This window comes from Mobula birostris, chromosome 7, assembly GCF_030028105.1.
Source record: "Mobula birostris isolate sMobBir1 chromosome 7, sMobBir1.hap1, whole genome shotgun sequence".
In the NCBI taxonomy this organism is placed as follows: Eukaryota; Metazoa; Chordata; class Chondrichthyes; order Myliobatiformes; family Myliobatidae; genus Mobula; species Mobula birostris.
In genome coordinates, this window is record NC_092376.1 from 28333343 (window position 1) to 28345674 (window position 12332).

At 43.6% G+C, this 12332-nt stretch overlaps 1 protein-coding gene across 2 annotated transcripts in view; it reads right to left on the reverse strand.

Annotated features, from left to right (window-relative positions):
* relt (RELT TNF receptor) overlaps positions 1–12332 on the reverse strand; it is a 70567-nt gene that overhangs the window by 22500 nt on the left and 35735 nt on the right. Inside the window, exon 6 of one of the 2 annotated variants that reach the window (XM_072262815.1) lies at positions 4862–5113. The exons of the other annotated variant lie outside the window; for it this stretch is intronic. Within the exon in view, the coding sequence (XP_072118916.1) occupies positions 4862–5113 (252 nt within the window). The remainder of the gene's footprint in view (positions 1–4861; positions 5114–12332) is intronic. 2 annotated transcript variants of the gene reach the window in all.

Sequence of the window (12332 nt, forward strand, 5' to 3'; positions counted from 1 at the left end):
TTGCAATCTGGACTACGCTGCCTGGTTGGACATAGAAAAATCAACATTTAAGTATTTGAACAAGCACTTGAATCACTGAGGCACAGCAGACTACAGCCATCATCAATACCCAGAGATTGTCTGCCTGGCATCAGTGGTCACATAACCAGGACTTGTGATATGTACCAGCTGCTCATACGACCATCTACCACCCTGCTCCCATGGCTACATGTGACCCTGACCGGGGGCACTAAGCAGGTTATACACCTTTCCCCGAGGGTCACCTGCAGGCTAGCAGAGGGAAGGAGCGCTTTACACATTCATTGGTAGAAGCATATCTCCACCCCGCCAACCAAATAGCTTTCTATAACAACAATAAAGGTGGAGCAGCCAAAACCACAACTTGCTGAATGATGAATTTGAATAAGGCTTCAGTGGATTAGGTTAATAATGTAAATATAATACAGTCTGAACATCAGAACTATCAAATAGGAAGTAAATAAGGGCAAAGAAAATACAAGTAGAATGGTAGTTAACAGAAAAGGAATAAAAAGGTCTTCTCTGGCATTTAACTAATATACTTGAAGTCAGGTAAATTAAGACAGCAAAAGATACTTCTTATGTAGGTTAAGTGCACTCTAGAAATATTTAATAGCTTTTTGAAAAAATGTCCAAGAATGATGCTGTTGCTAGATTTATAGTAAGAGCTAATTGAGGAACTGGGTACGTCAAAAATTGATGGAGGAGATTCTGGAAAGCTTTAAGCAGAAGGTGGTGAATCTGTGGAATTTATTGCCACAGACAGCTGTGGAGGCCAAGTCATTGGGTAGATTTAAAGCGGAGCTTGGTAGGCTCTTGATTAGCAAGGGCATCATAGGATACAGGAATAAGGTTGAGAGGGATGATAAATCGGCCATGATGGAATAGAGGAACAGACTTGATGGGCCAAATGGCACTGACTCTGCTCCAATGTCTATGGTTTTACCAGGATATCTGACAGATAAATGGGATTATTACAGGTGGGTACCTGGTCATCATGAACACAGTGGTCCTAAGGACTGGTTTCTCTGCTATATGGATATAACATTCAGTGCTTTGCCACCATGTTATTTGGGTCTTTCTGAAACCTGCATCAAAACATCCACTGCATTTACAAAGTCAGCCACTGGAATCCAGAGCTCTGCTGACTTAGGTGAGTCTTAAGCCTTATTATGGAATGCTGTAAACAATGTCTTCTATTGTCTGCTGACTCCATTTTAAATTTCATTGGAAGCATTTGAATCCAATTTGAATAACAAAAAAGCTAGAATTTCTGCACAATTCCAATTCTAAAGACATCATTCATTCCGTTTGTGATGTCATTTTGGCTTCCCAAACCCACAACTTTCTCACACTCTTCCTTAAGAAGCCTTGCCCTGGTTAGTGCTTCGACAGGTTCAAACACAAAGGATTTCTGCCTGAAACGTTGATTGAACTTTTTTCCCCATAGATGCTGCCTGGCCTGCTGAGTTCCTCCAGCATTTTGTGTTTTGCTTGGACATCTAGCATCTGCAGATTTTCTCTTCTTCACAAAAGGCAAGGTCAAGTTACACCACAGGAGAACCACTTATTTGGCCTCCATCTCAGACTCGATTTAACATCCAACAAGCTCAAGGCTTAGCTGTAGTTATAATAGCCCTCCAAAATGAAGAATCCCAATGACATGGAATCCACAGAGGAAATCTCTCCTCTTCTTAGTGTAGAGGACTGACCCCCACCCCCACATTTGCAAGGATCTCCTGCTGCATAGAGGAAAAGTGGTGACCGCACTGTTAATCCCTCTCTGTATATTGCATGTTTTAATGATTGAGGGTGGTGTGGTCGTGTAGCCGTTAGCGCAATGCTATTACAGCGCCAGTGATCTGGGTTGCGTTCTGCCGCTCTCTGCAAGGACTTTGTATGTGTTTCTCTGTGACTGTGTGGGCCTCCTCCGGGTCCTCTGGTTTCTAAAGGTAATGTATATGGGTTAGGATGTTAATTGGCCATTTGGGTGTTATTGGGCAGCAGGAAGGGGCTGATACCATGCAGCAACTCAAGATAATAAAATTTATTTTATTCTACTAACAATTTACTGAGCATGGGCCAATTTCACCTCGTAGGACACCTTCCCTATTCCAGGAAGGAATCAAGTAGACCGACGCCAAATATAGTTCTCTTTAGAGTTATAAAGTCAGATGCAGTAACAGACCCTTCGGCCCACTGAGTCTGTGCCAGCCATCAACACCAATCCATTTTACACTTCCAACATTTCTATTAGCTTGCCCCAGAATCCACACACCGCAAGCAATTTACACGGCCACTTAACCTATCAGGCCATGGGTCTTTGGAAAATAGGAGAAAACTGGAGGACAAATTCAAAAACCTGTGTTCATAGGAAGGCTTTGCCAACTTCTCAACAGCCACACTTCCAGTCAGAATTGAATCTGGGTTATTGAGGCTGTAACTAGTATGTCAAATGAGGTCAACCTTCAGCAGTTCTGATTGCCTTGCCCATCAAGACCAAACTGGCTCCGTACAGAACAATCTGATTGGTCACGTTTCCTGTTCTCTCTCCCATAGCTTGTAAACTGCCTTCTCGCCAGTGCCCCATTTGATTCAATTTCCATCATCCCTCCAACAGCAAATTCCAGATTATAGCTGCCCACTCCATCTTTACTTCACCCACTCCTTTAAATCTTGAAGCAGAGGACAGAAGGTGCTGCCACAAGTAAATTACAAATCAGATCGACGAAAACCTTATCCCATATTTCATCACGTAGACTTCTCAAACGCAACGAAAGACTTCTGTGCTCATCACCCTATCCTCCAGTCTTTTGTAGACCTAACAGCAAAAAGAGCCTAAGGAGGGGGTTTAACTGGCTACCTGATGTGAGATGCCTTTCCCAAATCTACGCTTAAACAGATTTATGTGGATTTTCAAACTCCCTCCAGCTTATCTGATGCCAACTGTGCTAAAATACAAGGAGCTAAAACTGAACAAATTTTCTTACAAGTAAAGCTTTAATTTTGTCCGATAATTTTTGGATCTGGTTACAACTTTTAATTTAATACCAGGCAGAGCTTGGTCTTGATTGTAGCCTTGATCAAAAACAAAATGCTGCTCCGTAAACAATTCCATGTAATTACCGGGCTGGATGAAGATGCTCTCCAAATTTTGCACATAAACACTGAATCAGCCAATGCTTTCTCCATTCCAATTGCCAGTCCAGTTCAACAACCCTCACAGACCAGAACTATATAAACAAACACCAAACTCTTTGCTGCCTGCAGAAGATAGAAGATTTATATATAATGGTAGCAATACAGTAAGAGGCTTCCTGGGCTCTGCAAATGAGATGGGCAGGTGGGCATCTTTACAAATGGTGAATGAAAGAACAACATCTGTCTGAAGGATTTGTGATTTGATTGCTAGACGGGTGTCCAGAGAGCTAGACGTTGCACATATGCTGTTGTTGTGGCTGGGGAATTTAAATTTGGAATTTTTCAAAAACCTAGAGGTTGCCAGATTGTTTGGGAGAAAAAATGCTGATTTAACGTCCTTTGGAGAAACAAGTCTGTTGCCTTAAATAAATCTGGCCCAAGTGTGATTTCTGAACACTCAAACAGCTATCTTTATAAATAAAACTGGAAAATGCTGCAACTCTGGCAATGTCAGTGGAAGGAGAAACAGAGTTAATGTTTCAGATCAATAACTTTTCATCGAACCTCGGAAAAGTTAGAAATCAAATGCTTTAAGCCAGGGATTCCCAATTTTTTTTTTATATATACCATGCAGCCTTACCGTTAACCTGGGCTCTATGGACCCCAGGGTGGGAAGCCCTGCTTTACGGTGAAGTAAAGGAGAGGTGCAGAGAGCAAAGGGTCACACATCTTAAGGGGCCAGACTTGACAGAAGTTAGAAAGAAAAGCCTGGTGATCTGAAATAGTTGAATTCAGTAACGTTTCAAGGGCAATAATGTGCTTTTAAAAAGATGAGATGCCATTCTTCGGAGTTTTTGTTAGAACAATGCAGAAAGACAAAGGTAAAATAGGGAAATGGCATTGGGATGGAGAACTAACAGGCAACTGGAGCTCAGTCAGACTCGCTGACTCTACAGGGACATAACTGAAGAGTAGTCACTCAGTCTAAAGGAGACCACTTGGGTGAATGGAGTACTCCAGAGTGGAGGTAGAAATGATTCACTACTCACCCCAAGAGAATGTTTGACTTCCAAGATGGTGGTGAAGGAAGGCATAAATAGGGCGTCATGCACATTGGTGATGGGAAGCTGCCACGAGAAGGGGAGTGGCTACTTGAGGTGGCACAGAAACAAGGGAATAATTATGTTCATTTTTTAAAATATTCCCCTGAAATGGCCTCTTAGTTTAAAATGATGGAAGGAAACTTCCAACCTTTCAAATGGCCCCACATTCTGGAAATTACTATAGTAGAATGTGACTCCATATTAAACATAATGCTGACACTCATGAATAGCCAAAACACTCATGAATAGCCAAAACAGAACACAGATCAGGGCCTCTATGTGACCATTTTAACATAAACAATGAGTATAACTTAAAGAAATTAAAGCATTTACAAATGGTGTATCATCCAGCTGTAGGCAGGAAAAAAAAACTGCTTGTCCAAATATTTCCTTTTACGAGCTGATGGCATTAACTGAAAGGCAAAAACTAAAGCTGAGGCATTCTTGGGCACCTTTAGATCCATCAAAAATAACTTCAAATCAAACTACAAAAAAGAGTGGGCATTAAAGCGGAGCTTTGTACAGATGCAGATTTGCATGGATGTATTAGTATTCAGGACAAAAAAAAATATAAACAGTATAATTTGGGTTGTATTTACCCAGCTTCCCATTGGGACTTTCCTCATCCGATTTTTCTGAGGTACAGCGGTATCCCTTCTTCTTCAGGGCATTGCAGATGAAAATTCCACACAACCCCACAATGCAGAAGACCGGCACCAATGCGAAGACAACAAACTCTGTGTGCTTCTCCTCATGTGTCACCTCCTTGCTCTGATTGGAAGACTTTGAGAGGCCTGCCTGATGCACGTGCTGGGTATTCCGTGCCACACGCAGCAGCCGGGTATAGAGGCCTGGCAAAAACAATAGTGACTTTAATTACCAGGCACAGTAAAGACTTAACTTTATCCACTTAATTTAAATTTGCTGGTGCTTCATTACAAGATAAAAATAATTTGTCATCTAATCATCCAGCACTGATATGGCACAATTGTTCCTTTTAGTTCACTCATGGGATGAATACATCTCAGTCTACGCCGCTATTAAATAATCTGCTGGAGGAACTCAACCACGTCAAACAGTATCTGTGGAAAGAGTTAAGAGTTTGGCTTGAAACCTGTATGACAGTTCTGATGCAGGATTTTAACCTGAAATATTGACACTTCCTTCCCCCTGCCCCAGAAGCTGCTCAACCCACCGAGGTCTTCCAGCAGATGTTTTGTTATTTCAGTATCTGCATTCTCTTGATCTACAAGACACGTCTTTCCTTGGTTGTCCCTGGAACTGACGGGGAAATATCCTGTTGACAACCCAATGGTTTGCTAGGCCTTTGTGGAGTCGTGTGTCACCCACATCACTACAAGTTTGCATCTACAAATAGAGTTAATTGACTAAGTAAGGACAGACTTTGTCCTAAAAGAACATCATGGACAGAGGAAGGTATTAATAGCCTAACTGGTCACCATTTACTTATACAGCATGAAATAGGCTCTTCAAGCCATGCTGCCCAGCAATCCCGAGTTAATCCTGGCCTAATCATGGGGCAATTTATAATAACCAATTAACCTACCAAATGGTGGGTCTTGGGTGGTGGGAGGAAACCCACGTGGTCACGGGGAGAACATACAAACTCCTTACAGGCAGAGGTGAGAATTGAACCTGGGTCACCTGTACTGTAAAGCATTGTGCTAACCACTATGCTGCCATGCCACTTTAGCTCAGAATATACTGTGCCCCAGTAATCTAGCTACTAATGACCCACTATGCTGCTCCAACTCTTTACCAATAAGCTACCATTCTTTTGATCTTTGCCATCTTTGAACAAAAAGAAATGGCTTTGTGTTTCAATGGATGGATTTGACCAGGGACAAATCACAAACAACCTTTGCGGGTGTTAATATCAGAAACATTTACACTCGGACATTAAAATATGACTTTGTCCTTGCTTAGATTTGCATCACTGCCTCGTTTATTCAGATATAGAGGGAAATTTACCTGCATTTGCAGAAACAGTGTAGGCAAAAATATTAGAAAATAATTGTGAAAGCGCACTAAACAAAGGGAAGTAACATGCAGGTCAGTGGAAGACTTGAGCCATATCCTTATGCTTTTTGCAGTGACTGATGAGATGACATGAATTGCTGCCAGCCTTGAAGCCTTTCACATTTGTGTTTGTGTCATTGTGAAAATTGCAACTGTATTAATGACACACATGGAGTAATTGAATTGAGTGGTAAGCTACTGCTGATATATTGCTGAAAATACTTTATAATAGGTAAAAATAGAATTGTTATCTAATGTTTCTAATATACAACAATATTCATAAAGATAATCATTCATTGGCTGGGGTCATTATGATAAAAATATTTGTTTTATTTTGTCACTTTGCTCCCAGCATCCGCAAAGACTATTTTTAATTTTGGATGGCAATAAACACATTTGCAGGACCTACGGATCTAACCAGTTGAAACTATAAGAGTTTGTTTTCAAGCCCATTTTTCTTCAGTGTTGCTCATCTGTTACCATGCGAGTGACATTTTGTCTGGCTTATAGCATGGAAACTGAAGGGTGAAGTTGGTACATTTGTGGCAACACAACTGGCTACCAAGAAAGCCGTCACCCGTGATGGCTGGTAGCTGAAGACCCCATGAGGATCTGGTGTATGTGGGGGGTGGGGGTGGGAATCTATATACATCCATCTGTTCACTGAGTGTTTGCAGACCACCACAGGGACAGTTCTAGTGCAAGTTCCACTGCTGGACCCACACACTGTGGGTGCAGAGATCAGCACCAGGAAGTCAGTGGACACAGCTCTGGTGCAATAGTAGGGAGCTGCCATTTCATTTTCACTTCTCTGCACCACGGGCATGGTACTCCTAAGGCACCATGGAGGAAAATAAATTTTAAAAAGTGCAGTGACTTTTCATAGTTTCTGATATTGACCTCTAAAAAGAAAATTAAATTCCTGTTTTCTCCTACAATGGAATTTGAACGTGTTCTTTGGAATAATATACTGTCTGGTGAATTACTGCACCATAATGCTGTCTGGCTTTTATGAAACCTGTTTTATAAAATAAAGAACTTAATTAAAAGCACTTGGGAAGCACAAAAGGTTAATACCAATGTATGACATTGCCTGAATAACTGAATCAACCGCATCACCAGAGGTGATCACATCTCTTCCAAATCTCTAAAGTACATCTCTTCTGCATTTGCTCTCCTCAGCATCATTGGACATTCTGTCTACCAGTAGACAAAGAAAGCTTCGTCGTTATACACTGTGACACATCTCAGAAACAATTCAAAGATCTTCTCGCAATGAGTTGTATTGAGCCAATGTGCTTCCAAAGGGAATCTGGAGAGCGGAGACCATATGGGCAACTTAATCTCAATCTGTCTGATATAAATGAATATGCACTTCCAGAGAGGAGTACAAAAAAGTTTTGTCATAGAATCACAGAGCACTACAGCACAGAAAAAAAATCCCTTCTGTTTATTAGTCGTAATCTGTCTAGTCCCATCGCCCTGCACCATAGCCCTCCATACTACTCCCATCTCTGTACCTATCCAAATGTCTCTTAAATGTTGAAACTGAACCCGCGTCCACAACTTCCACTGGCAGCTCATTCCACACTCTCACCACCCTCTGTGTGACAGGTTTCCCTTAAACCTGTCACGTTTCACAGTTAACCCATGACCTCTTGTCTTCAAGGAAAATAGACCAAAGCAGGAAGGGCAAGGCATGGGTTAATGGTTAGAATGCACAAGAAAGAGGAACTGAATTGCTTGTGTGTGTGTGAGATCACATCAGGAGACTGTGTCCTTCAACATTCAGATAATAGGATACCTATCAGTCTAATGAACAATAAGACTGAGCCATAAGTGACAGCTGCAGTGTGCGTGACACAGCAAGCCAAGTTATTTTAGGATTGTATCTGTGCGCTCATGATGTGTTCTGTCAGACACATTAGAAAACAATAAAAAGGTCTAAAGCAGCACCGTCTCTGGATAAATCTCAGGAAGTTTATCGATAAAACTCATTGATGAGAATGTTTCCACCATCAAATAAGCAGATTTTATCTGGGACACGAGGAGATGAAGAGCTTCTGCCTCAACCCTAGGGAGCCAGGTTCGATCCTGGTCTCAAGTGGCATCTGTGCGGAGCTTCCCTGCCTCCCCTGTGATCAAGTGGGCTTCCTCTCACATCAAAGCTAGATTCAAGATTCAAAACAGTGAAATGCGTCATTTGTGTTCACAGTCAACACATCTGAAGGAAGCGCTTGGGGTATACTGCAAGCGTCACCACATATCCCAACGCCAACATAGCATGTCTGTAACAATACAGAACACAAGCAACAAAGCAGCAGCAAAACAAGCCTCATTACACCCTCCCACTCACGCACATACACAGTCCTACATCCAAGTCAAGCCGTCTCTGACCTCCAGTGGACTCTGAGGATTTGGACACTGAGACATTGGGCCTTTGACTACCCTGGCAGACCTGCAGAGATCCGCAGACCCAGGGATCCAGCCAATTGGCCTTGACTTCCAGACCTCTGACTTGACGCTTGGCCTTGATCCTCAGCCTCGACAACAGGACATGCTGATCACCAAACACTAGGCCTCAAACTTAGCTCTCCCAATTCACTACACAGGCTAATGATTTAATCGGCCACTATAATTGCCTTTACTATGTAGGTGAGTTGTAGAATTTGGTGCAATTAATAGGAATACAGGGGAATAAAATAGAATTGATGTAGAAGTAATGCAAATGGATACTTAATGTTCAGCTTGAAATCAATGAGTTGAAAGGCCTCTCTATGTGCTGCCGGATACTATGAATCCAAAACCTTGTATAATTTAGAGCATATTTATAAAATTCCAAGCAAAGTGCCTGAAAAAATGGTTTTGTAACAAGGAATGAGTGTAAATTCACCTGCTGTTGCTTACGGTAAACATACAGTACCATAGTTACAGCTGCCCATTGTACTTTGCTTCTGAAATTCAGTCCCACTGATTTATGCAAGCAACAAGAGAACGTATTTCAATGAATGCCACAAGGACAAGCTGCCAAGCGGAGGATCCGGGTTCAGCTTCAACATTTGAGAGAACTTTGGATAGGTAAATGGATGTGAGATGTATGGAGGGCTGCGTTTTCGGTACAGGTCAATTGGAATAGGCAGATTTATATTTTGGCACAAACTAGATGGGCCGAATGGCCTGCTTCTATGTTATAGTATTCAAAGACTGACCTCTACATACAACTGTCCTTGTAGCAAAAGGGCTCACACAAATATTAAAATTTTAACAACATGCTTGTGACAGTAAACCCTTTTGAGTGTTGGAGCCTCTAAGAGCTAAATTGAGAAGACTGACAGAGGCCAGCCTGCCATAAAAGAAACGCTAAACCTGGGAAACAAGATCTCAAATATTTAGTTTAGCCCTGATGAGTGGTCCTGGCCAAATCACTGGCTTTTTATTCCTCTCCATAGATGCCACCTGACTCGTTGGGTTCCTCCAGCACTATGTGTTTCTCTGTGGATTTCCAGCATCTGCCAAAGTGTCTTGTGTTTAAGATAACTCAAATAATGTCTTGGTGTAGGCTGTGTTAATCACTTAGATTTACAGCACAGTTGTAGGCCCATCCAGCCAAACAAACATACACTGCCCAAATACACTTACTCATCAGGCAAGTCTTTGGAATGTGGGAGGAAACCAGAGCACCTGGAGGAAACCCAAACGGTTGTGGGGAGAACATGCAAATTCCTTTCAGCAGCGGAACTGAACCGGGTCACTGGTGTTGTAATAGCGTCAGGCTAATTATTACCCTCAGCCACACAGAGAAGTGTATGAGGACGTTACCATCACCAAACACATCCAGACGAAGGCAGATCAGAAGCCGTGACTCACTGCGGGGGTCCATGCCCGGCTGAGGGATCGTGATGCTGCTTTTAGATCAGGGGATGTGACAGCTCTCAGGGAAACAGGAGCCGTGCTTTCCCGCTCCATCGGGAAGGTGAAATGGGAGCATCCTCAGAGAATTTACAGCCACCTGCAATACCAGAGACACGAGGTACACGTGGCAGGGAATCCGGAGAATTATGGACCACAAGTCCACCCTGCACGTCAGTGACCAGGATGTTTCACTCCCCGAGAGGCTAACTATCTTCTATGCTGGATTCGAAGTGCAGAACAAAGTGCGGGTGAGGAAGGCACCCCTCCCCCCAGGGGAGCAGACACTGTCTGGCTGAAGCTGAGGTGAGGAAGACCCTGGCCAGAGTCAAGCCATGCAAAGCCGTGGGGCCCAAAAACATACCAGGTTGGGTTCTAAAAGACTGTGCAGCCCAGCTGAAGGAGATGCTGACGGATATATCTAACTTCTCTCTGGAACAGTCCATTGTCCCCTCAGTTTTCAAGGAGACGACCGTCATTCCAGTGCCAAAGGAGGCAACAGTAACTCGCCTAAATGACTATCGTCTGGTGGCATTAACATCAACTATCATGAAAACTTTGAGCGGCTGGTCACGGAGCACATTAAAGCCCTTCTCCCGGCTACAATGGACCCTTTCCAGTTTGCTCATCACTCAAATGGATTCACCAACGATGCGATAGCCTCTGCTCCCCCAGCACCAACGCCTCCCCTCTTCCAGTTCAACACATAGATAAATAACAGGCTACCACTGTCTACGTCCCCTCCTTGCCCTGCACCCACCATCCACGCACGAACTGCTATTGTCCCGATCTTCACCTCCCCCAGCTCCCACCTTCCACCAACTCCGCAGTCATCATGGACTCACCTTCACCGCTGAGCAGGTGAGGAGGTCTCTGGAGAAACTCAGTCACAGCAAAGCGTTCGGACCAGATGCTGTGAACCCCAAGGAGCTGACAGCTGTGTGGAGTTCCCCAGTGCATTTTCTATCTGAATCAGCATGGAAAGGGTCGCATCTGTGTGGAAAACATCGTGTGGTTCCAGTACCCAAAAAGGACCAACCGAGAGGCTGGTCCTGGCTCAGCCCTTGATTCCGGGCAGTTTGGCCTACCAGGAGCACAGTGGAATCAACGATGCTGCCACCTCCCTGCTGAACAGAGGCTACTCCCATTTGGATAAGCAGGGCAGCACTGTGAGGATCATGGTTTTTGATTTCTCAAGTGCCTTCAATACCACACAGCCCTCAGTGCTGCAGGAAAAGCTCCATTCAGTGCAGGTTGGCACTTTCATTGTGTCCTGGATAATGGACAACCTGACCGGCAGAGACAGTTTGCGCGACTTTAGATACAACACTGAATCATGTCATCTGCAAAAATCCTCTGACAACTCGGCAATAGTTGGATGTATAAAGGGAGGACAGGAGGATGAATACGTGGAGGACTTTATCAAATGGCGGAGGCTGAATCATCTGCAGCCCAACATTAGTAAGACAAAGGAGATGGTCTTGGACTTTAGGAAGACCAAGCCAGCACTGCTCCCTGTTACTATTGATGGTGAGAACATGGATGTGGTGAGGACCTACAAGTACCTGGGGATACACCTGGATGACAGACGAGTGAAGCACTAACAGAGGCTGTGTACATGAAGGGCCAGAGTCGCCTCTACTTCCTGAGGAGACTGAGGTCCTTTGGAGTATGCAGGCCTCTCCTTCACATATTCTACCAGTCTGTTGTTGCCAACATGCTCAATAAGCTGATTAAAAAGGCTGGCTCTGTTGCAGGAATCAAACTGGACTCACTGGAGGCTGTGGTAGAACAAAGGACCCTACAGAAAATCCAGGCAGTTCTGGACAATGTTTCACACCCTCTGCATGCCACTTTGGCTGAACAGGAGTACTTTTGGGAATAGACCAAGACAACTGTACTGCTCCAAGGAGCCCTATACGAGGTCATTCTTACCCTTGGCCTTTAGGCTCTATAATGAAACCATTAGACAGGAATAGAATTAGGCCATTTGTCCCATCAAGTCTGCTTCGTCATTCCATCATGGCTGATCCTTTTTTTTCCTCCGTAACTCCATTTCTCGGTCTCTCCCCACAACCTTTGATGCTGTGGCCAATCAAGAACCTATCAATCGCTGCCTTA